At 35.4% G+C, this 27,198-nt stretch overlaps 2 protein-coding genes and 1 long non-coding RNA gene across 3 annotated transcripts; all 3 read left to right on the forward strand.

The window, feature by feature from the left end:
* The first annotated feature begins 933 nt into the window (after positions 1–933).
* Positions 934–3,266, forward strand: LOC104109068 (fasciclin-like arabinogalactan protein 2). The gene is made up of 2 exons (XM_070177152.1): positions 934–1,363; positions 2,232–3,266. The coding sequence occupies exons 1-2, from the start codon at positions 1,006–1,008 to the stop codon at positions 3,041–3,043; spliced, it is 1,170 nt and encodes a 389-aa protein (XP_070033253.1). The 5' UTR covers positions 934–1,005; the 3' UTR covers positions 3,044–3,266.
* Positions 3,267–10,451: 7,185 nt separating this feature from the next.
* On the forward strand, positions 10,452–10,913 carry LOC138893609 (fasciclin-like arabinogalactan protein 2). The gene has a single exon (XM_070178253.1). It carries the CDS (start codon positions 10,452–10,454, stop codon positions 10,911–10,913), a length of 462 nt encoding a protein of 153 aa, XP_070034354.1.
* A 3,510-nt stretch (positions 10,914–14,423) lies between these two features.
* Positions 14,424–15,501, forward strand: LOC138893275 (uncharacterized). The gene is made up of 2 exons (XR_011408364.1): positions 14,424–15,280; positions 15,414–15,501. It is a non-coding gene; the product is annotated as an uncharacterized lncRNA (long non-coding RNA).
* The last annotated feature ends 11,697 nt before the right edge of the window (positions 15,502–27,198 follow it).

The following is a 27,198-nucleotide window of genomic DNA, read 5'->3' on the forward strand; positions in this document are numbered from 1 at the left end:
TAAGGCTGTTTGAGATTCATTGTCTTTGGTCAGAAGTTTCGGGTTTGAGTTTTGAAAATATATAACCTTTTGGGTACGTGAAGCTTTACCATTTATTAATGAGCTTTTCGCTTTTAGCCCGTGCCAAAAATTATTTATATTTGGTAGCCGAAAAATTATATAAATTTTTTGCATATAACATACATAATTTATATATATATATATATAAACATATATTTATTCGACTATAACAGTTATACAGTGTCATTTTTTCTAAATTTTAATAGACATACCTAGCATGTTTCGTATTAATCGGAACAATATACAGGTTCCCGGTACATACTTATTCACCAAAGCATATTTGTATTTCGCTACTATAAAACGCGGATCTTTGACGAATCCATTGAAAATCTTTTTCGACGAGCCAATTTACGATGGGGCGTCCTGTTGGGTTAAAACGGCTCAAAGATACTCTGAACATGGTGTGAAATTGTCCGTTTTAGACTAAATCTGTCCGATTTTCCCCAAAAGACCTCACACCATTAAAAGTATCCAACTCTGTATAAATATCTAATTTTTCTTTTCTCCTTTTCATGTAGGACTTTATTCTGACACATCCAATACGTCCGTTGGAATTTGTATCTTTTTAGTAGTATTTCCTCAACATAAAACTAATTAAGTCAAGAGATCGCTTGCGGATATATAATTAGAACGTGAGTGGAACACAAGTCAATTTGTAACATCACTTGACTACTGATAACTAACTACATCATATGATACATTTCAATTTGAATTCTTCTATACTTGGTCATGTTTTAAAAGTGGTTATAAAGTTATAGTAAATGTAATTGGTGTAACTAATTCCTTAACAAACGTAGTAAATTAGTCTTGTCGCCCTCTAGTTTAACAGCACCTACCAAAGTCCATAATGCATATAAACCCCTCGTCCAAAAATAACTCACGCATCTCCAATTCTACTTCTATTCTTTTCTTCTGAACTCATATCGTCTAAATTACGAAATAAAAATGCAGCACTTGCCGTCATCGTTCTCTATTTCTCTACTTTTTCTACTATTTCTCTCCACCACCACCACCTCCTCCGCCCACAACATCACTCAAATCCTTGCCAAACACCGCGAATTCTCAACCTTTAACCGCTACTTAACCCTTACTCACTTAGCTTCCGAGATCAACCGTCGCCAAACCATCACCGTTTGCGCGGTGGACAACGCCGCCATGGATGACCTCCTCGATAAACACTTGTCCATTTACACTCTCAAGAATGTCCTCTCTCTCCATGTTTTTGCAGATTATTTTAGCTCCAAGAAACTCCATAAGATCACCAATGGAACAACCCTCACTGCCACCCTTTTCCAAGCTACAGGTGAGTTGGCATATTCATAATAAGGATATATATATGTGAAAAAATGCCAAAAAAAAGTACAAAATATTATGTTTTGAACCCACAGAATGCACAACGTCCTTAAACCAATTACAATAAAATTTAAGTTACAAGTGTTGAAAGTATAAAGAAATTTTACACTATTAGTCCAATCTAATTTAACTGACTGACTATAGTAAGTTATCACTCTGATTTTATGTTTCACTTATTATGGTCGTTGGTTTAAATGTATTAGATCCATGTGGGTCAAAATAGGTCATAATTCAACAAGTCCAATATGGGTCGACTTCTCTTACTTTTTTTCTGTCAACAAAGAAAGTGAAGGTTAATTTATTTTCTTTAGTTGCTAACCTAAATTCTTTCCAAATTTAAGGAGTTCTCAATTTCCAAACTTGATTTTGCTTGTTTAGGTTTGGGTTACATTTTGACTTATTGGGTTACACGGATTTGATCAATTTTGACTCAATAGCTATATGAGTCATTTCAGGTTTAACCCGTTAAGTTACATCAACAAACATGTCATAACTCAACTAGTTTAATATTGAGGAGTTTAGTGAGTTACATAAAAATTGGTTGATTTTATCACCTCTAGGTTCAATTGACACTCCATTAGTTTAATATTGATGAGGAGTTTAGTGAGTTACATAAAAATTGGTTGATTTTATCACTTCTAGGTTCAATTGACCCCCCCCCCCCCCAATATTTATCTTAAAGCTTGGATATATAATATATATGTGCTAACATATGTAAAAAATTTAAAAAACATAGGCATTAAGTTATAAATTCATATTTTCAAAGAATGCAAAATTGTAAACCTATTAAATTAAAAATTTTGAATTCGTCTTTGTAGGTGAGGCCCCAGGGACAACAGGGTACATCAACATTACCAATACTAAAGGTAAAAAAGTGGGGTTCACCACAGAAGACAACAACGGTCATTTTTCTGCTAGTTTCGTCAAATCCGTTCAAGAAATCCCTTACAATATCTCTGTCATACAAATCAGCAATATTATTCAATCTTCAGAAGCAGAAGCTCCAGTATCTGCTCCTGCAGAAATTGACATAATTGATTTAATGACAAATAAAGGCTGCAAAGAATTTGCAAAACTTTTAGAAAATTCAAAAATTACCAAAACTTTTACAGATATTATGGAAAATGGCTTAACAGTTTTTTGCCCGATTGATAAAGTCGTTAACAGTTTTTTACCTAAGTACAAGAATTTAACAAAAAATGGACAAACTTCTTTGCTTTTGTACCATGGTATTCCAGATTATCATTCTTTAGGTATGTTGAGGTCGAAAAATGGATTTATAAATACTATGGCAACAACAAAAGGGAAAAATAATAAGTACGATTTTTCTGTGAAAAATGATGGAGATAATGTTAAATTAGACACAAATATTGTGACAGCAAAAATCACTGGAACTTTATTAGATGAGGAGCCATTAGCTGTTTATAAAATTGACAAAGTTTTGCAGCCAAGTGAATTGTTTAAAGCACAGTCTATTATTAATAATTCTGAGGATACTGCACCGGAGCCGAGCTCCGGCGACAACGACAACGACGGTGACGTGCCGGCGGATAATAATGGAGCTATGATTATGAGTGCCAATGGTTGGTTGATGACATTTATTTTGAGTATTGGTTTGGTATTTGTTTGAATATATGAACGAGGTTGTTGTTAATTTGGTTTTGGTGTTCACATAAGTTTTAAGAAAATAACCGCAAAATTTGAATTCTATTCCTTTTTGATTTCTTCAATTTTTGTCTCTCTTATTTTTCGTCTCTTCTGCCTATTAATTGTAAGCACTGGAGTTATCCATGAAACATTTCTACAAATAGAGTTATGTTTGAGTTTTTCATAATACAATTTACTTTTGTAAATTTTCACTTCTATGATAATTTTAGTTTATATTTCTTTCGTTTGCAACATACAAAAAAGATAAAACGCAAATGGAAGTATATAGTTGAATAAAATGAACAATTATATGAATATCTCAAGTATGTTGCAGAAAAATAAATTCGTTTTCTTTTCCGTCGATAAAAGAAAACAGAGCAATAACAAGATAAAAAAACATATCAGTTCTCTTGTTCGTAGTTGTCACGCCTCTTTTTGCCCCAAAAGATATGTGTATTATGGATTATTATGGGTTAAAGAGTTTTTCCAATTAAAATGACAAATTTAAGTAGGGATTATTTTATTTACAAAGTGGCCACTTGGAATTGATTTTTTGGGTGTTCCAAGTCACCTTTTATTTGAATCCCTAGTCAAAAGAAGGTTTGACTCTATTATTATTGGTCTGCGAAAACAAAGTTCGGGTAAAAAATTTTGTTGACCGGGGGAAGGTGTAAGGCATTCCCCGAGTCCCGTGGTTCTAGCACGGTAGCTTTATTGACTACATTTGGCTTATATTATTTTTGGATAACCTGTGTTTTATTGGTTCTCATGTTTTACCTATGTCCGCTTTTATTGCTTGATTAGATTTATGAAAATTATCTTGAAATAAGTCACGCGTACGTGTACTCATTTTTGTTTGACGTCAAGAATCATGTCACGCGTACGTGTACACAATCAATAACACATTTATTATTATTCGAAGTTGATTGGTCAAGTCACATGTACATGCACTTGTATTATTTTCCTAAATTAATTTGAAATTATTGTAAGACCAAGAGTTTATGGATAGGAAATTATTTGGAAGTCCGAAAATATATTAGTTATTTAAAGTATTGACAAGTTATCCACAATTAGAAATATTTACAACTTACTACTATATCTTTGAAATTAGGAGACATTTATCCATTATGAAAGAATGAGCTAATTATTAGTCTAGTGACAAAATTATTGGACCTCACAGATTTATACTCAATCCAACCCATGTCTAATTCTTTCTTTCCTATTAAATGTCGTAATTCATTTCTGGTTCACTTACTTGAACTTCAACGCATGACCCATTAATATGGCAAGATCTTCATTCTTAATTCTAAATAGCAAATATCATTAAGATGAAATCCTATTCAAATAATCTGTTGACAAATAGCTTGAAACATGTAAAAAGAAACTACAACATGACAATGTGTATAAATAAAACAACACAAAAAATTATCATATGAATCTCTATAAGAATATCACATAAAACAATGAAATAATTAACAAAGAAAGGATAAGTAATGAACCTTTAAGCAAAAATTTCCTTCAGAACTTGATTAATGCAAAAATAATTCTGAGCCGAGCAAGTACACCAAACCAAGGGCAAATCGGTAAATGAGCATAAAATTTAGTGACGAACCTTCTAAAATTCGAGTCCGGACCGAAACTCGACTGTACCTCGTGAGGCTGCTGGTTTTTGGCGTGAGAGAGGTGACTATCAATGAAGCTTCACAAGGTGTTTGAAGGCTTGAATTTGAGACATTTTTGGGTATTAAACAGGGTGATGAATTGATGGGTTTTTCGAAAGAAAAAGGAAGAAAGAATGAAACGAGTAGAAATTTCCTTAGCGCAGAAGAAGAATATTTGTTTTTCTCAATTCTCTCCTCTCTTTTTTTTCTTTCTCCCTCCATTTCTCTTCTATTTATAGAAAAATAATTTCGGAATTTTTCAGTTATTTTTTTAATTAAAAAGAATTCCCACATTCCATTTTTCTTCTTCTTTTTTTTTCGAAAACTAATTCCCCACTTTCCTTTACTTTTATTTTTTTAATTTCCCACTTTTTTTTACTTTTTTTTTTATTTTCTACTTATTTTACTTTTTATTTTTAAATTTTCACCTACCTTTACTTTTATTTTTTAATTTCAACTTTCATTTACTTTACATTTTTTTTAATTTTCCACTTTCATTTACTTTTTTCTAAAATTTTCACCTACCTTTACTTTTATTTTTTAATTCCAACTTTCTTTTACTTTTTATTTTTTAAAATTTCCACATTCTTTTACTTTTTATTTTTTTATTTTTCCACTTTCTTTTACTTTTTTATTAAACAATTTTCACCTACTTTTACTTTTACTTTTTTATTCCTTACTTTTAATTTTTCTATTATTTTATTCCCATCCAAAAATTAAAAAAAAAATTAATTTTTTCGGTTTGTTTTTAATTTAATTTTTTTAAAATAAAAATAATACTAATAGTAATATTTTGACCTTTTAAATTATTTTTAATTCTTTCCCTTTATAAAAAAAAATAACAAAGCTAAAAATATATATACTAATTTTCTAAAAATATTTACATATTAGAAGGTGATAAAAATTCAAATATAGTCAAAAGTTAGGTGCTCACAGCTGTCCCTCTTTGCTTGGAAACACGAAGAGTTTTCAGGCAAAGACTAGGTGAGCCATGTGACTTATTTTTTACCAAACCGTTATTCAAAAAGAAAAAGAATAAAAGATAGGGAGTTTTGGACAGCCTACATATCCCGGGTTATAGGGGAATTAGGTCACGTGTAGTTCAAGGAGAATGGTGGAATGCTGAGTTGATGAGTCGAGTAAGGTTCCGTCGAGGCTCCGGTCCGAGGTCCTGCTATTATAAAAAAGAAACTAAACAAGTCTATCAGCTATGAGTTACAAGATTCCTATATGTGAGTCTTCTGAAACTTAATCTTGAGTCTTGATTGGTTCTTCATGCAGACTCTAATCTAAACCTTGATGCTCGCTAGCTGTAGGTGCTAGTTCATTGTTCTATAGCTTCTTCTAATCAAAACGGGACTCCAATGCTCGTGGCTTCAGTCATGTCTTGAGCATTCCACATCTTTTCAACTACTTTTGCATTTTGGATTCACCTATTTTTTTTTCTTTTATTCTGAATTGAAACTTCTTATTCTGGTCACCTCGAACCCCATGCCTCGAGGTAAAACCTACTCAGACACCAAACAAACAAACGAAAGAAATTTTTCTGCCCGAGTTTGTACTAGAAAAATTTCGTGAGTTATTGTAACAAAATTCTAAACTACTTCTTTATTGAAAGCAATAAAAGGTCGGGAATGGTGTACCCCGAAAAAAATAGAGACTAGGGAATGGAGCCCCTATGTCTAAAATGAAAGAAATTAGGGAGTAAAGACCCTATGTTGGAAAAACGACTAGGGAATGGAGACCATATGTCTAGTAAGAAAATGTAACTAGGGGTTAGTACCTTGTATTACGGAAAAAGAATGTAATCAGGGGTTGGTACCATGTATTACTGAAAATAATGTAATCATGGGATGTCGTCCTCTATTACTAAAAGGAAATATAACTAGGGGATGACACCTAGTGTTACGGAAAAGAAATGTAACTAGAGGTTGGTGCCCTGTATTACTGAAATGAAAATGAATCCCCTAGGCGTAAAGGTTCTACCTGGTTTGATTGCGAAAAGCGAGCCTGTGCGAAGAGTACTTCTACTCGGAATATGAGCTGGATCCCCCTAAGCGAAAAGTTTCTACCTGGGTTAAGCTAGGTAAAACAACTCGAGCGAAGAGTACTTCTACCCGGAACTATGAGCTAGATCCCCCTAGGCGAAAAGGTTCTACCTGGGTTAAGCTACGTAAAACAACCTGAGCAAAGAGTACTTCTACCCGGAATTATGAGCTGGATCCTCCTAGGCGAAAAGGTTCTACCTGGGTGGAGCTACGAAAAATAACCTGAGCGAAGAGTACTTCTACCCGGAACTATGAGCTAGATCCCTCTAGGCGAAAATGTTCTAGCTGGGTTAAGCTACGAAAAACAACCTGAGAGAAGAGTACTTCTACCAGGAACTATGAGCTGGATCCCCCTAGGAGAAAAGGTTCTACCTGGGTTAAGTTACGTAAAATAACCTGAGCGAATAGTACTTCTACCAGAAACTATGAGCTGGATCTCCCTAGGAGAAAAGGTTCTACTTGGGTTAAGCTACGAAAAACATCCTGAGCAAAGGGTATTTCTACCCGGAACTATGAGCTAGATTCCCTAGGCGAATTTTTTTTTTACTTGGGTTAAGCTACGAAAAATAGCCCGGGCGAAGAGTACTTCTATCCGGATCTATGAGCTGGATCCCCTTAGGCGAAAAGGTTCTACCTGGGTTAGGCTAAAAAAAATAGCCTGGGCGAAGAGTACATCTATCCGGAACTATGAGTCGGATCCCCCCTAGGATAAAATGTTCTACCTGGGTTAAACTATGTAAAACAACCTAAGCGAAGAGTACTTCTATCCGCAACTATGAGCTGGATCCTCCTAGGTGAAAAGGTTCTACCTCGGTTAATCTACGAAAATGAGAGGTATGAGCAACAGTGATGCATGCTAAAAATAAAGGAAAGTGGAGATTTTGAAGAAACTTACATTTGGTGACATTCGTACTTTAGGAATCGACATTCTGCACTACTTTTTTCCTGCTGCAAACAAAGAAAAATTGTGACTTTTAAAAGTGGTGGTCGGTTTGTGGCCTTGATGTCTTTGGCAGCTTAGCTTTGTACCCATCTTCTTTTGATGATGATTTCGACCTGCCACTAGATGTTTCCTGAATACCACTTGCATTTATAGCCCCGAAAAGCCTTTGACTTTTCAAACTTTTACATGACGGTTGGTCGTGTGGGATATAATCTTTTCAACTTTATTTTGCCTTTGTGGCATTTCACTTTCGACTTCTTTCTTCAACACTTTCAATTTTAGAGCATTGGTGAATCTTTGGCTTTTCAAACTTTGCCAAAACGGTTAGCCACTTGGGAGTTAACCTTTTCAACTTTATTTTCCCCTTGTAGGCACTTTCAATTTGATTTCCTCCTTACAAGAGTTTTTGATTTCGAAGCATCGGCCGCTATGGCCAGTCGGGGTCGACTTGATGTCCCTGTCGAGACTGGGTGCCTTTTTTGCATATTAGCTTGTATCAAATAAGAGCCCTGTAAATTAGTCTTACCGTCCTTTTTTTGTCTTAGTTTCGGAACAGAGTTATACCGAAAGGGATTCAAATAAAAACAAATAATGGAATGGACAATTAATTTAGACAAAAGGTATCCCTTTCGGGGAAAGGACATAAGGACTTATCTGGAGTACATACGGACTTCCATGAACATGACATGCCTTTTGGACTGGATTCTTGATCTGTGTAAACCGCCCGACTCTCAGAAATTCATCACAACTTTTGCCTCGAAACCGAGAAACCTTGCCTAGGACTGTATCAATGTCAGTGACTGAGGATCCTCTTTTTCGATCAGTGGCGCCCTTTGCGGGTTTTCACCAGCTAACCTCTCTTATTTCTCTTCTTACCATCGCCTTATAGTTCTCTTTATGAGTTTTTACTAATAAGACTCTCTCATTTTAATTTCTCTAATTACCATCGCCTTACGGTACCCGTGAGGGTTTTCACCAATAATACACTCTCATTTGATTGCATCAAATTGAAGTAACTGTATCCTCCCATTTTGAACCTCTTTACCGATTGATCGGAAGGACTTGAACATGATTTGGGGTAAAAAGAATTTGGATTGAATTACAACTTTGGAACCTTTCAGGCAAAACCATCGCCGAACCATTATAATATCTACCCAGTTTCACTTTTGGGGAAATTTAGATTTTTGTTTTGGTGTGACTGAACCCAAGAGAGAGGCTGCCTACGTGCCTTTTCGGAATCAAGTCGAACGTAGTTCAAGCAACATGAACTATTTTGGTTTTGTTTTTCTTCTGTTTTGTTTTCTTTATTCTTTCTTTTTTACTTTCCTTTTCCTCTTTTTTTCATTTTTCATTTCATTTTCTTTTGTCTCTATTTTTTTTCCTTTTTTTTAATAACACTTTCAGGTTCCAAAGAGGGTAGTCAAAGAAAAGGTAACCGGCTCAAAGGGTATGCAAATGGTTGATAGTGTTTGGGTAGTGAGAATGAAAGTCTTCGTCATTCCAATCAGAGAGCATTAAAGCTGCGTTAAAGAGTCAAACATAATACCTTTTGACCGCGTCTGTATTGAAAGCTGGAACATATACATTTTCTTTAATATCTCCCAAATACAAAGTTCCTTTTTGGCAGTATTCTTGTTACAATGTATGGACCTTTCCAATCTGGAGCCAATTTTCCTTTAGTTGTTCCGAGTCTTTGTTTTATTTCCTTAAACTTATCTTTATTGCATTCTGATTCTTGATTCATTATTTCGAAGTTTAACAACGTTTTAGGATCAAGGCATGAAGTCCGCAAGCATGTCACGCCATTAAAATCTGTATTAACAGAACTGAAAAGAGAATAAGGAAGGTGACAAGAATAAGAAAAGAGACATTCCTGTACAATGAAATATTAATTTCATTTGATTTGATTTTTTTAAATTTTTAAAGATATAAGGGTTTACATCAGAAAGTAAGACAATAAAAATAAAACGTCCGAATTACACCCTGAAATAATCCAGACGCAGAAAAGATAGCAAGACCGGTTACCGAGACTCCCATATGACAGAGAACTTTTCATGTTTGGCGCCCGTTTTTAGGTTTCTCTTCTTCCGCGGCAACGATTACTGTGGCTTTCAGTGCTTGATCAAATTTCTCATCTTCACAGATCATTCCGACCACTAACCCATTGGTGTGAGTAGGGAGAGGATTGTTCATCATATTAGGGGCCTCTTCATCCCTAAGCACTATTGCCTTGATCTCGATGAGGTCTTCCACTGCTCTCTTAAGAATCTAACAGCCTTCCGTATCATATCCCACTGCTCCAGAGTGGTATTCACATCTAGCATTAGCCCAGTGCGAGGGGAACTCAAGGTTTGGCTGGTTCAGGACTACTAGCTGCAGTAGACCTAGCCTGACTAGCTTTTGGAACATGCTCGAGTATGATTCACCGACAGGGGTGAACTGATTTCTTTTGGGGAGGTTCTTTTTTTTCTTTTTCTTTTTTGTTTTTGATTTTGTTTTCATATCTTGATTGCTTTTTTCTTTCTCTTTTTGTTGTTTTTCGCTCTTTGTTTTTCTCTGTTATTTTTTGTCACTCTTTTCTTTCTTATTCCTCAATTTGTTTTCTTTTTTTTTCGATTTATTTTTTCACTCAATTTGTTTATCCAGCAGAAATTGACATAATTGACTTAATGACAAATAAAGGCTGCAATGAATGTGCAAAACTTTTAGAAAATTCAAAAAATTACTTTTACAGATATTATGGAAAATGGCTTAACAGTTTTTTGCCCGATTGATAAAGTCGTTAACAGTTTTTTACCTAAGTACAAGAATTTAACAAAAAATGGACAAACTTCTTTGCTTTTGTACCATGGTATTCCAGATTATCATTCTTTAGGTATGTTGAGGTCGAAAAATGGATTTATAAATACTATGGCAACAACAAAAGGGAAAAATAATAAGTACGATTTTTCTGTGAAAAATGATGGAGATAATGTTAAATTAGACACAAATATTGTGACAGCAAAAATCACTGGAACTTTATTAGATGAGGAGCCATTAGCTGTTTATAAAATTGACAAAGTTTTGCAGCCAAGTGAATTGTTTAAAGCACAGTCTATTATTAATAATTCTGAGGATACTGCACCGGAGCCAGCTCCGGCGACAACGACAACGACGGTGACGTGCCGGCGGACGCGTCGGCGGATAATAATGGAGCTATGATTATGAGTGTCAATGGTTGGTTGATGACATTTGTTTTGAGTATTGGTTTGGTATTTGTTTGAATATATCAACGAGGTTGTTGTTAATTTGATTTTTGTATGCACGTAATTTGATTGTATATTGTATGACAAAACAACCGCCAAATTTGATTTTTATTCCTTTTTTATTTCTTCTATTTTTCTCTCTTTTATTTTTCGTTTCTTCTACCTATTAATTGTAAGCACTTGAGTTATTCATAAACATGTCTACGAATAAAGTCATGCTTGAGTTTTTATTTTATTCCTAATACAATTTACTTTTGCTAATTTTCACTTATACATAGGGGTGTAAATAGGTCAGGTTGGTTCGGATTTTCGGATTTCTGAGTCTTTTTCCGGTAAAGAATTAATAACACAAAATGTAACTTATGCTCCATATATTTATTAGTCCTAGTAGGATACAACTTTATAATGTATTTTCCAAGAAAATAAAATAATCATATGAGATGAGTCATAACATTGTACTAAAATATTCAATAACATCGATAATAAAATCGCACAAAGAAAATATTACTAATTAATACACCATAATAAAAAGTAACATATAGGTCGTGCTAAAATAAGTACAACTAATAAGTACTATTAATTACACAACTAAGCATAAAAAAAGAGATAAACTAGGCTATATATTTTCATTATAAATCAATGCAAAACTAAAAAATAGATATCCAACGGTATTGTCATTTTTAGTGTTGAATTAAATTTTCTTTATTAACATTAGTATTGATTTGAACTTTATTTGACTTACTACCTTTATGGGTTATAAAATTTATTGGACCATTCAAGAATATTAAATCCAAACTTTAAATAATACTTTTAAAGATAAAACTATGAACAAGTTTAAGAAATATTTATAAATTATATTATAATAAATATTTATATGCATAAAATATTTTTTTAAATTGTATAAATGTATTGTCAGGTTGGTTTGGTTTCGGTTTGACTTTTTTTAGTTAAAACCAACAAAACCAATTATAGTAGAGTTTTTTTTCCAACGTCAAACCAAATCAAACCAAACCACAATTGATTTTTTTTTATGCGATTTATTGATTTTCTTTGTACACCTCTACTTCTATGATAATTTTTGTTAAACACAAAATACTATTTTCCGGAAGCATTTTTCTATAGGAATCTTTCAAAAAGACAAGTGCCACCTCAACATGCTTTGAGGGAGAGAACAAGGAAAATAGAATGGTGTGAATTATCAACATATCAATGCGTAATTTCTGATAAAAATAGTTAAAACAGAGAAATGCTAAATGCTAACTTCAATCTATGCCACATTCAGCAGACAGGTGTTGCCTCAACATGCTTTGAGGGAGAGAATAAGAAAAATAGAAAGTAAAAATATTTTATAATAACTAATCATCAAATCTTAAAAGTTAAAAATTATAGAAAAATTATATAGTATTTGATGATAATGTGAAATAAGGAAATATTTCAGTAACTATTGATTAATATGACACCTATATTAATCTAAACTTCTAATTCATACACCTCATATAATATAAATAAGATTCGTTAAATAGCCTCACAATATACATTACAACAACTGCCAGTTCAATGAAATATAATATACAAAACATATTTAAAATATGTGGTCTAGGGACTAGTTCAAAAATAGTCGTTGGGGTTGGGAATGTTTGAGTATACCGGAGAATTCAACATTTTAAATTCTTAATATAGCTAATGACTTTTCCAATTGGGTGGGGAAGATCAACACTTTGTCTCGAGAAGGTATTCCGGAGTATAACTTTATCCTAAGAAATACACATTACCCTTTTGACAACAGCGGCCACCGTCACCTCAGGAAACAGATTAGGAGTATTGACATTTAATGGAGTGAACCATCAACCTCTAAGTCCATTTAGGACGATCAAACCAACCCCAACTCCTGCAGCAATAAACAACCTTGACAAAATTGTTGATCTCAGTAAACCCAAATTTCATTCATCAACACCCCCCCCCCCACCGCATAAAACCAATAATAAAAATATTTAAAAAATGGCAAAAAACAATAATAAAAATATTTTTTTTTTTGGCAAAACTCAAAGTAAGCACAAGTTGAATTATCAAAAAATTACCTTAGCACCTATAGGAACATTACTATTCCAAAACTTGAGGCATCTTTTGACATACTCATCAACGGTGCATAATTCATTCAATATATCGCCATTCTCGAGATTATCATTGTCGAAATTAATCATTACAAAGTTGTCGTCCTCTACCTCTCCGACAATCTCTCCCGCCCCAAGAATATCAATTATGCGATGTAGTCATTTGGTACTTGGAATTTGTATAATGTGCCCATCCAAGGTTGATATCATTATATTGCCAAATTGTCAGCTCTAACTCACCAGTGTTCCACGAAATATTCTCTCAACTCAAACATTAAATGGTTAGACAGATCGTTATTGGGAAAAGTCATGAGGATCATGCTTCTGCTACTACATGGAATTGAGTTACTTTTCTATCTTCTCCCTGAATAACACAACAAGGACACCCTTGAACTACCTTATCACAATATGGAAATATAAAATCACCTACCAATATTTCGTTCTCTATTACTTCCCAAACAAAAGAATCAGTATTGAAAAATATGTACCCTTTCGAGAGTGGAAAGACTTGAATGGGAAATTCTGATCACAAACACAGTAATGCCTTCACACCTCACACCAATTGAGACAGATTGATCCTACTCAATTGGTTCGTTCTCAATTGGGTGCAAATATTTCAGGAATTTGTGTCAAGAACAGATTTCAAAGCACAACTTGATTCTCAAGTTGCAGTGGGAAAAGACAAACCACTCTTTTAACAATGCCGACCAATGGGAAATACATTAGGCGTGGTGTGATTAATATTCTCCATTGCATGGTTGTGATTTGCGATGGTGTGTTCACCCGTCAACGAGTCAAGATGGTGGAGTAGAAAGAAAGACGGTTTCGACGACGATTCCACATAGTGAGTTAATATGAACTCAGGACTTCTGAATAATTCTTACCACTCTCTGCATACAAGCTTGCAACAATCAAGCAATTCTAAACACTCAAGTCGAACAAAAATTTTGGAATAACATCTGAAGGAAATTAGAAAGAAGAATGATATATGAAATTTTCTGTGTGTATTGATGTACAGTAACCCATATATTTATACAAAGCACATGACCTCTTAGTTGTATATTTTTATCCTAACTACCTGTAACAAACTAAGAAAAATAATTATAAAGTAAATTTTATTTACATGACCCTAAAACTCAAAAATGCCCCTATTGTACATTTCTAGAAGCTGCTACATACACTACTTGTCACCCTTATTATCTATAAGATCAAAAGAATTATTCTCCCACTATGTCTCTCTGATGGCTTCCACGTGTCCTTGGTCTAGGTCATAATAAAAGAATTTAGCAAATACAATTTTGAGATCAGACTCTTGAGTCTTCTTCGATACAAATAATGTCATTGTTGGGTTAACCTTTCTCTGAACTTTTGTAACTCATGGGAGGTAATTTTTCTCCGGCAACACCCCCCGCAAGTTGGATACCGGTGATCAGACACCCAACTTCTACAAAAAGGAACGATGAAGAGACCTAGCAAGATCCTTAATGAACAGATCCGCCAGTTGAGAAGAAGAGGGAACATAATACAATGAAATTAATCCATCAAGAAGCTTTTCACGAACAAAATGACAAATCAAGCTCTATGTGCTTGGTTCGTTCGTGAAAGACATGATTTTTTGCGATATGAATCGTTGCCTGATTATCACAATGAAGTGACACCATCAAAGATGGTTAAATGGCTAGATCTTGGAGAAGTCAAACAATCCAAGTAATCTCTGCAACAAGACGACACATCGATCTATACTCTGCCTCTGCCGAAGAAAAAGCAACAACAAATTATTTTTTAGATTTTCAGGAGATTGGGGATCCGCCGAGACTTAAGAAAAAACCACTAATGGACCACCGAGTATCGGAACAAGTGGCCCAATCAAAATCACAATAAGCCAAAATTTGATAAGAATATTCAGGATTCATAAACAATCCAAGACCAGGATCTCTGCTCAAATATTTTAAAGTGTGAAAACCAGCGTCCAAATATCCAGAACATGGAGATTGCATGTATTTACTAAGAGTGTGAATGGTAAATGAGAGATCATGGCGTGTATTGGTTAAAAAAAATCAATTTTCCCAAGAGGCGTCTGTAGATAAGTGGATCCGAAAGTGGTGTTCCATATGTACTAGAAAGTTTGAGAGTCGGGTTCAAAGGTGTAGAGACAGGCCGTGAATGAAGGCAATTGAACTACCAAAGAAGCTCCAAAGCAAATTTTTGTTGGGTAATCACCAAACCTCCATTCTCTGTAATTAACCCCATGCCAAAAAATTAGCGTGCTTCCCCTAAGTCCTTAATTCGAAATTCAAAGTCTAAAAATGATTTGATCTCACTAATTTCTTGCTTGTGATTCCCAGTAATAAGAATGTCATCAACGTACACAACCAGTATGGTAACCAGATTCCCCTGTATTTTGAAGAAAAGGTAGTAGTCGTTGAGAGAACAGAGGAATCCTCCTGTAGCCAAAGCTGAAGATAAACGAGCATACTATTAGCGAGATGCCTGTTTGAGCCCGTACAAAGATTTGCGTAGTCAACTAACGTGAGAGATAGAAGGAGGGATCATACTAGGAGGTAACCACATATAAACTTCCTCATCAAGGTCGTCGTGAAGAAACATCTTATTGGCATCAAGCTGGTACAATGTCCAATCTTTCTTTACTGCAACAGAAAGAATACATCTTATAGTTGTCATTTTTACTATGTGAAAAAATGTCTCTGTATAGTTAATCCCTTTCCTTTGAGTATCCCCTCGTATTATCAATCTAGCTTTCAACCGTTCTAAAGATCCATCTGACTTCAATTTCACTTTGTAAACCCATTTGCAGGACATGGCCTTCCTTCCAGTGGGCAACTCAATCACATCCCAAGTTCGATTAGAAACAAGAGCCTCAAATTCATTAGCTATTGCAGCTCTCCAGCCAGGATGCATTATAGCTTGTTGGTAAGAGATAGGTTCATTGATTTGGCAAATAAAGTTAATTAGTATTTGGTTCTCTGAGGTCATTGCTGAGAAAGAAGAATGATGTAAAGGGAGTAAAGGGGGATTAGGAGAAAAAACTGAATAAGCTGTAGAACATATATAATCAGATAAATAGGTTGGTGGATTGTGTTACCTTTGAGATCTGCGCAGCAAAGGCTCTTGTTCAGGTGATAACACTGCAGGAGAGTCACTAGTACCTGAAGGTGTGTGAAATGTACCTGAAACATCAGTAGATGTAGGAGAAAAAGAAAGAGAAGAAACATATGGACTAAGAGGTTCTGGAGAAGAAACACAGGGACTAAGAGGTTCTAGAGAAGATGATGAAGTTGTCTGCATAGGTGAAGGTAGGTGTGACTCATCTACACGAGGAAAAGTGGCAGAAAATAATTTAGACATTGGAGTGGAGTAGGAAAAAGGAAAGATGTCCTCGACAAACTTGATGTCCCTAGAGATAACAATTTGATTAGATTGTAGAGTGAGAACCTTATACCCCTTATTTCCAAATGGATATCCCAAAATAATTCCTGGAACAACCCTATGACTCAGCTTATCTCTGTTTCTAGCAAGTGTTGATATAAAGCAAAGACATCCAAAAGGCGTAAGATACTTATAATCAGGGTTAGAACCAAATATAACCTCATAAGGTAATTTGTGATGCAAAACTTTAGAGAGAAATCTATTATTCAAATGGGTTGCAGTGAGTAGGCACTCTCCCCAGTACCTTTTAGGTGCATGAGACTGAAACAATAGAGCCCTACATGTTTCTAATAGGTATCTATGTTTGCGCTCGACCACACCATTTTGTTGTGGTGTAGCTACGCATGAAGTTTGGTAAATTATCCTTTGGGAATGAAAATATTCAGTTTTTCTGATCCCAACTCAAAAGCATTGTTTGACCTTATCACCTTAACTTTAGTGGAAAACTGTCGCTCAACAAGAGAAATATAGGATTTTAGAGTAGGGAAGGCATTTGATTTAGCACAATGTAGGAAAGCCCAAGTGCTTCTTGAGAAGTCATCAACAATAGTTAAAAAATATCTTTTTCCTTTATAAGTTGGAGTTTTATAAGGACCCCAAGTGTCTATATGAATCAAATCAAAATAATTCTTTGAAGTAATAGAACTCTTGGGAAAACATGGATTAGATTGCCTTGCCATGGGGCAGATCTCACAAGGAAAATTAATTTTATCATTGAGTGTTATTGGTAAACCTTTGATATTTTTCATAGCATGAAATGGTAGATGCCCTAATCTCTTATGCCAAATAAGTATAGAATCAGAAGCAGAATAAGCTAAAATATTTTGATTGATATTAGCACAAGATTTCTTAGTACAATCTTGACTCAATACACTCAGGGAAGAATCCCTTCGAAAAACTGACTTCGAACAAGAAATAAAATTAGACAAACTAGACCTAGACACAAGACTGGAATTAAAAGAGGCTGGAAATGGCGGTTTCTGGAAAATGAGATCCATTTGGGCAGTGTTATCCTTCATCACATAGAGCCATGTTGCAGCTTCACCAAGAACTTGGCACCTCTTCAAAAAAGGGGCCTGTATGGAACATCAGATTTAGAAAACATTAGCCTGCAATTAAATTGTGTACAAAGCTGTAAAACTGATAAGAGATTGTGTTTAAATACAGGGACGAGGAGCACATTGTGCAACTCAAAATCTGGAGCGAGATAGAGGCTTCCCACATAGAAAACTTTAACCATATATGAGTTGGGTAGACTGACTAAAACATGACATGCTAACTCTAAAATATTATGTAACATGGATCTTTCAAAAGTCATGTGCTGTGAAGCACCAGAATCAATAATCCAAGTAAGGTGGGTTAATTTAGAATAAAATGAAGTATAGACATGACAACCATAATGCATGTCGGCCAGTTTTGCACTAGAAATGACCTCTGAATTGTTGGCTCCAATTCCTCCTTGCACCGATTGGAACATCTAGATAAGTTGGTCACATTGCTCTTTGGTGAATCCCTGACTGCTGACAAGTGTTGACACAGAATTGGCTGTCACTCCATTGGTAGTAATCACCATTGTGATGACCCAAAAGGTCATCTTATATTTTAGAACTCGAATCTGCACTCTTAAGCCTTAAAAATCTCATTTGCCCTCCTCGATTTGCGTGCGCAGTCCGGGCAGGTTTTCAGGAAGCTTTTATGTTGAAAACTAATGAAAATAAGAATTTTTGCCTTAAAAGTTGATTTTAGTTCTTCGGTCAATATTTTTGGTAAACAGGATCAGATCCATATTTTGACGATCCCGATAGGTCCGTATCGAATTATGGGACCTGGACGTATGCCCGGAATCGAATTCGGAGGTCCCTAGCTCAAGTTATGAATTTCTGTTGAAACTTAAAAGTCTAAAAATTAATTATTTTTAAGAATTGATTGATGTTTGGCATTGTTGGTACCGAGTCCGTATTTTAGTTCTGGAGCCCGGTACAGGTTCATTATTATATTTAAGAACTGTCTCTAAAATTTGGTGAGAAACGGAGTTGATTTGACGTGATTCGGACGTCCAGTTGAGAAAATAAAAAATTTAATGTGTTCATGAGAATTTTATTTGATTTGGTGCTAAATTCGTAGTTTTAGGTATTATTTTGGCGATTTGATCGTGCGAGTAGGTCCGTATGATGTTTTTAGACTTGCGTGAATGTTTGGTTTGGAGCCCCGAGGGCTCGGGTGCCATTCGGGCGATGCGCGAGTTGAGTTCAAACCTCACCAAGGCTGCTGGTGCACCAAATCTGGTGTGCCCGCACCTGCGAGCCTTTGCTCGCAGGTGCGAGCGATAGTCCCACAGGTGCGACCTAGGCCTGGACTTCATTTTTCCGCAGATGCAGACTTTTCTCCGCAGGAGCGGGACCGCAGAAGTGGAACCCTGTCCGTAGGTGCATCCCCAGTTGGCCCAGTCCTTTTCCGCAGAAGGGCACGTCCTATCCGCACGTGCGACCAAAGCACCGCAAGTGCGAAGGTCGCTGGGCAGTGAGTTCATTTAATTCAGACTTCAACCATTTTTCTTCTCGTTTCAAAAGGATAGGAGGACCAGGGCGATTTTTCAAAGATATTTTCTTCCCCAAATCATAGGTAAGTGTTCCTTAACTCGTTTCTTTCAATCTTTTACTTCATTTTACAAGAATTCAACCAAATATCTAGAGTTTTCATGGTGGAATTAGGGGTTAGGGTAGAAACTAGGGATTTTGGGAATTTGAGGATTTAGACCTCAATTTGAGGTCGGATTCCAAAACTAATTATATATTCGGGCTCGAGGATGAATGGGTAAATGAATTTTGGTCTGAACCTCGAGTTTTGACCAAGCGGGCCCGAGGTCGATTTTCGACTTTTTGGAGGAAATTTTGAGAAATCTGTAATTATTCATTAAAGTTGATTCCTTTAGCAATGTTTGATATTATTGAGTCATTTTTGAATAGATATGAGTGGTTTGGAGGTGAATCCCAAAGGAAAGGCTGTGATTGAGAATTTAATGGCCTTCAGAGCGAGGTAAGTGTCGTATCTAACTTTGGCTTGAGGGAATATGTATTATGTGTTCATTTACTACGTGTTTGGTTGTTAAGTACGATGGGTGATGCCGTGCATGCATTATTGATATTGTGAGGACGAGTGTAAAGCACAAAGGGTGATGCCGTACATGCATTATTTATATTGTGAGGAAGAGTGAAAAGCACGAAGGGTGATGCCGTGCCGTTCTATTTATTTATTTGGTGAGGTTGAGAGTAAAAATACGAAGGGTGATGTCGTGCAATTTTCCTTTGCTGTTTTAATTGCTCAATTCGTTTAAGGATTTTCTGTTTAATTCTGTCTTTTCATTATTCTTACTTTTTATTTTGTATTCCCCACTATATGTCCCCGTCCCATTATTTATGTGTTATTGCTTTATTTACTGTTATTGCCACTAGCATGATTATACTGTTCAAGTTATATGTGGGTGTCTTGTCCTAGCCTCGTCACTACTTCGCTGAGGTTAGGCTCGGCACGTACCAGTACATGGGTCGGTTGTACTGATACTGCACTCTGCACGTTGTATGTAGATTTTGATACTGGCTTAGGTTGATCGAGATTTGCTACTGGTCCGCTGTCCGTAGACTCAAGGTAGATCTGTCGGCATTCACAGACCTTGAAGTCCCCGTCTATCTTTTAAGTCCTGTTGTTTTCTTTCATTCATACAATTGTATTTTTTTCAAACTATTACTTATAATAAATTCTAGAATGCTCGTGAATTATGACTCCAGATCCGGGTGGTAGTAGTTAATATAGTTTTATGATATTCCGCACTTATTATATTTTATCTTAGTTAATTATTGTTATTTACTGAATGGAAATAAGGAATTGGTTTAACGATTTTCTAACGTTGGCTTGCCTAGCAAGTAAAATCTTAGGCGCCATCACGGTCCCGTCGATGAAAAATTTTAGATCGTGACAACCATGTCATTGGTTCTCTTCCACTATGTGTGCAAGGGTGAATTTGGATTTGGACTTGGACAAGATCCACTGATAAATCCCAACTTAATTTTTGCTAAGAGAGATATGAGTACTCCTCTGCGCCAGTTACCATAGCAGGAGCCATCAAAGGTTATATTAAGGAGGTTCATTCTGGGACTATCTGATGGAGATAGGAAATAAGGATGACATTAATCTATTTGCTAAGAAGGAGTGAGTGCAGATTTAGAAGTATCTGCTGACTGAGTAGTAACGGGATCAATCTGAGTCTCTACCATGATTGTAAATGAAGTTGAAATAGGAAATTAAAAATAATTGTATAAGCTTTCAAAGATGCTCTGATACCATGAAGGAAATTAGAAAGAAGAATGATGTATGAAATTTTTTGTGTGTATTGATGTACAGTAACCCATGTATTTATACAAAGCAAATGACCTCTTAGGTGTATATTCTTATCCTAACTACCTGTAACAAACTAAGAAAAATAATTGTAAAATAAATTATTTACATGACTCTAAAACTCAAAAATGCCCCTACTTATATTTCTAGAAGCTGATGCATACACTACTTGTCACCCTTATTATCCATATGATCAAAAGAATTATTCTCCCACTATGTCTCTTTGATGACTTCCATGTGTCCTTGGTCTAGGACATAATAAAAGACTTTAGCAAACACAATTTTGAGATCAGACTATTGAGTCTTCTTCTATACAAATAATGCCATTGTTGGGTTAACCTTTCTCTGAACTTTTGTAACTCATGGGAAGAGATTTTTCTCCGGCAACAACATCCGTTGGTAGTTTCATAATATGATTTTTAGCCATGATAAATCTTGAAATCAAACCTTCTTGGAGTATTTAAAATCTTGGAAGAAATGTTTGATGATTTTAAGTTCTTGGAAAGATTGGAGGTGATGGAATTTTGAATGTGTTTGATGATTTTAAATCTTGGAAAGTTTGGGGAGAATTGAATTATTTCGAACAGAGCTGTTCGGTGGGAATGGACTTTTGAATGTTCGAGCTTATAAAGCAAGATTATGGACTTCAAAATTAGATCGTGGTGTAATGTGCAGACTGTGGTGTTAGCGCTGATTTTTAAAAATTTGTTTAAGAAAATTAGATCCACCATTGAAAAACCTTGAATTTTGAAGCTCATGATAAACTGGGTTTTGTTGAGTTTCTATTTTTTTTTTCCTAATTCTGAGTGGGGTGTGCTCAAAATGTTAGATTGAAGGATATGGCTAAATGTTTAGTCAATTTTTGAAATTTAGGTCAAAATGGATGTATACTGTATAGTGAAATGGTAAATTTTATATCATTTGGGTATACAATAATTAATTCAACAGATATAGTATATCAGTATACCATTACAATATATAGTATAACATAATAGAGTACGGTTACAATATATTGTACAATATAATAGTATATAACATAATGTAATAGTATACTATTATAGAATACTGTATAATATAATAGTATACAGTATAATATAATAATATATTATTACCGTATACAATATCACGTGATAACATATTATTGTAGTATATAGTGTAATGCAACACTATACTATTAAAATGTGGTCCTTTTTAAATTTCTTAAAATTTCCCACTAGCCCTCCTGTTCAATTTTCGAACAGAATTCTCATGCTTTTTTCAAACTTTTTCCTAAATGAAGTGTTTGATGGAGTTTTATGGAGGTATTACTGACTACATCAAAAGAAGATGAAGGAGTACACATAAAATAGTAATATACCTATTTAATATATTTATATATCGTTTGGGTATACTATTATCTTTGACACTAATATGTTATTTTATTATACTGATATTTTAGTTTTTATATTAATATATTATTTTGGTATACATATGCTAGAAACATTTACAGTCATACACATATGTAAAAATAAGATAAAAAATGAAAGAAAAAAGAAAAAGAGAACAAAATTATAATGTATATATAAAAAGAAAAAGAAAAAAATAATAAGAAAATAAAAAAGAAACGATCCAAAAGAGTGAATGGAACAAGAATAAGATTATAGAGAAAATAAGTAAATAAAAAATTAATTTGAGAAAAAAATAAATGAAGTTAGAAGAAAAGGAAAAGAGAAAGAAAAAAAAGGAGAAAAGAAACAAAGAAAGAATAAAAAAGACGGAAGATCAATTAATGTCATGCTATGGAAACGGTATAACGGGTAAATAGTTTAAAATGGGTAGAACCTGTTAAATTATTTGGGACGTGTAGGTATCTGTGAATTTATCCCAATATGATTTTGTCATGCACATATATATGAGTTTCGTAATTTAATTGTATATTGTATGAAAAACAAATAACCGCTCTATGTTTTTGCATTTATCCTTTTTGTTTTCTTTATCTTTTTCTCTTTAGTTTTTGCTTTCATCTACCTTTTGTAAGTAATTGAGTTATTCATGAAGACAAATTTCACTAATGATAATTCTTAATTTTTCTTTCTTTCTTTTGTGAAATGCAAACATTACATGCAGATGCAGATCGAAATAGAGTTTAATAGAATGAACGACTACGAACAATATTTGCGGAGCTTTAATAAAACGTTAAAATGAAATTACAAAAGTCCGATATAACACTTTTTGTCATCTGATTTTACCCATCACTATATAATTAAACGAACAAAAATTAAAACATGTAACAATTTAATTATCTATGAGAAAACACAACTTCTCCAAAAAATTAACTATTAAAAGTTAAAATTGTTGGAGCATTTGACTAATAATATCTATAGGACAAGACCTGACGTGGACATAGTGCTGGTTGACCAATTAGTTTAAATTTAATATATATATATATACACGGGTGAAACCGGGGTTAATGCATACCCCGATTTCCCGGTGGATCAAATGAGGTAAGAGTATGAATATATGAGATTGAAATCGAAGCTAAGAACTCTTTTGTCACGTCCCAATTTCTTCTATAGGAGGTGATGGCGTCCAACGTCGCCCCTAGGCAAGCTAACAGTGAACTAGCCATATATTTATTCTTTTTAATAATTTCAAAGTAGTTGATTTGTATTTATTAAGTAAATGAGAAGTGGAAAATTTAATAAAGTAAGCGTAAGCTCATAACGGAGCAAGTACAGTGATATAAATACCCACTAACCATCAAATATCTACTAGCATGCTTTCAAGACCCCGTGTCACAAGTGAATGAGCAACTAGTAGAATATACAAAATACGAAGCTACCGTCAGAAATAGAGTAGACAGAAAGTAAATACAAAAGAGAGACTCTGGGTGCTGCAGAACAAACTCAGAAAGTAGCTCACCACTAAGCCTCGGGGTAACGGGGGTGCGCGCCTGACTGACTGCTAGATGCACCTGCCTCAGATCCTGCACAATTCAGGCACCTCGCTACATACTCAACTCTGTCCTTCTTCATCCGTCACCACCAATAATGTTGCCTCAGGTCGCATACATCTTCGTAGCACCTGGATGAATAGAATACTGAGAGTTGTGTGCCTCTTCTAGAATCGTTTCCCTCAATCCATCAACATTAGGAATACATAGACGACCCTGGAGTCGCAGAACACCATCCTCACCGATAGTAACTGTCGCGCCCTATTTTTCTCTTGCGAGATCGGGCTCGACATATGACCACTCTTTTTTAGGAGGTATTAAAAGAAGAGAGTCGCCACCTAACAGTTTTTAAGGTGTGTTAGGGCACCTATTATGCAGATAACTCTGTTTGACTAGTCTACGTCACCAAAGATCGAGTAAGGGCTCAAGTTACCTCAAAGAGAAGGTGTTAGGCATTCCTCGAGGTCCACAATTATGGGTCCCGACTGAAATTAAGATTATGTGGATTATGATTAAGCTAGGTGATCAAATAAAGCAAGGAATACAGAAGTCACAGAACTTTATTACAAGATAATTGACACAGATCTTAGTGCAAATATAGGGATACGACTATTTAGATCTAATAACGACATACAAAGAAGAGGGAGGGGGTCCTACGCTTTTTAGCCTAAAGGATCACCCCGTGCAACATAAATAATACTTCGTAACTCCCTCAAGATGGGTGTTACTCATATTATTCAGCGGGCACAGACTATCATCTCCTGCTACCCGATTACTGTGTCACGACCCAAAATCTAACCATGGTCGTGATGGCGCCTATCGTGTTACAAGGCAAGCCTATTTCCCAAAATATTACTACTAAATCGATTATAGGAATTTAATAAAATATTTTCAACATTTGAATTTTTCATAAACTAAATCAACTCTAAATATAATTATAGAAAATACTGAAATGAGCCCCAAACATCGGGGTGTCACTAAATCATAAGCGTCTAAATTTATGAACTCAGAAATAAAACTGTCTAACTGTCAATATAGTCCAAAAGAAGAAATGATAAAAGGAGTAACAAGGTCATGCGGACGCTAGCAGCTACCTTGCAGTCTCCAACGATAACCGGCCTGAACTCAACGATCACCGCGCTCTAACTCACCTGGATCTGCACATAAATTGCAGGGTGTAGTGTGAGTACAACCGATTCAGTAGTAACAGAAATAACTAAGGAACTGAGTAGTAGTGACGAGCTAGGTAAAACAATTCAATTATTTCTTTACCTCACGGCAATGTCACTCCATCAACTGGAGTATCCAAATTAAGCTTCCTCTGCAGTTTTCCAGTCGAAGTACTTTCAGTTTTTGGCATCAGATGGGTGTCCTTGATAATTTTTTCTATGCAAGGGCTGGAAAACTACAGCACTGTACTATTTCTTGAGGCTGCCTCATGTTGAAGCTGCTGCACTTTTTTTCCAACATCATCCACAACTCGTATAATTTCTTTGTTATTGTCAGTGGACAGTATAGGTTGCCCAGATTCCCCCCATGTTCACCAAATGATTCGCACGATTGAGAGGGAATGTCATACGCCGATGTGTTTAAGGTGACCAATTGTTGCTTGAACATAAGATTGACATTCAATATCATTTCAATCTGTGATTCTTTGATAATTTTCTCCACTTGTGGACTAGAAAAATGAATCGTAGGAGTGCTAGAACTAGGTACATGCTCTCCCTTTAACACTTCTGCCACACTGCTATTTATAGCCTTTTGTCGACCTCCGGAAACCTTAGCCAAATTATCGCTGGTTCTGCCTCCCATGTTACTGCTTGAAATTGGGACTATTTAATGGTTAAAAGAACCATCATTTAAGGTTGTTGTGTTAGCAATTTTCTCATCATAATCATTCACGTTGGCAAGAGCATTAAAAGGATTCGAAATATTTCTCGAAATTTGCTCAACCTGCTATCTTTCTCAATTGAGTTGTGAATTGTACCATCACACTTAGGTCCTCGACAAACTGATTCAACAACATCAATAGCAGCTCTATCAGTAGTTGTATTCAATGCACCATCAGTAGCAACAATAGGTTTCAAATTCCCAATAGCAGGCTGCTCAACTCCAGCTAAAAGTTGTGGATCTTTAGCCTCTACATTTGGTCCTTTAGAACCTGTAGTAGCTGCACACTCCAAAGCCATAACACCTACCTGATATTGCCCCTCATCAGTCACAACAGTAGTTTTAAGGTCTGTTGATTTATCAGCTGATTCACCAAATGCAGCAGAAGGTCGATCACACACCTGCTGAATGTGCCCAGGTTCAAAAGATGAGCCTTTAGGAACTCCAGCTAAAATTCCTACATCTGCCACACGATTTTGCCCAGAATTCTTTTGCCCTGCAGTTCCATGATTTCCAAATCCATCAGCAGTTACAATTTATTTTCCATCACCCTGTTGTTCATTAGCACGACTTGCATTATTTCTTGTATCCACCTGAACACTAGCATTAGGAACACCAATAATAATACCTTTGTTGACATTAACAACCTGTTGCACTCCTTCAGTCTGCAAATTCAAAATCTGTTGCTACTTACATTCATTATCCTCTAGTAAACCTTCCTCCACAATTTGAACACCAGATGCACCAACAGTAGATATTGCATTATTCAAGCCATTTCCTGTTAGTTTTGTATCAGCTTCCCTTGTCAAGTGTGCAGCTTATATTTTTTCTTTGTTAGCTTGATCACCAGTAGCATCCAAAGACCGCAGAAGTGAGTCACTCTGCCCAGCTACACCTACATCATGAGTAGTCTTAGTAATAGCTCTTTCTACATGAACCAAATCAGTACTAGAAACAGTTGTTGCATGTGATGTCTTGATTAATTGTTCTGCATATTCATGAGACTTTTGAGGTGTTTCTACAATCTGTGTAGCAGCTGTAGGATTCTTGTGATCTCCAGCACTTCGATCACCATTATTGAAAGCCCTCCTCTCATTCAATAATTGGCGCAAAACGTATCCATTCATGTGAGGTCCGCATACCCCTAAATGCACTTCACTCATGATCCGCTCAGCTTTTGTGATACTATGCATCTCAACAAGTTCAAATCTGGGGTCCTTTTGTACAAAATTTCCCTCTTCAGGAAGAAACCACCGGCGAGCCACCTTACAATTCTTTTTTGATCTCCCTTGGCATGCTCTAGGTATTCTCTTATTTTCAGGAATCGTTTATGTCATGATACCATGGTTCACCATCTGGTTCTGTCTCATTTGTATTGCAGTAACCGTGTTGATTTAGAACTTGGATTTCTAGTGGATCGATATGAGTGTTGCCCGGATAAGGGAGCATCGAGGCTAAAGTAACCAAAG

This window comes from Nicotiana tomentosiformis, chromosome 6 (assembly GCF_000390325.3).
Source record: "Nicotiana tomentosiformis chromosome 6, ASM39032v3, whole genome shotgun sequence".
Lineage (NCBI taxonomy): Eukaryota > Viridiplantae > Streptophyta > Magnoliopsida > Solanales > Solanaceae > Nicotiana > Nicotiana tomentosiformis.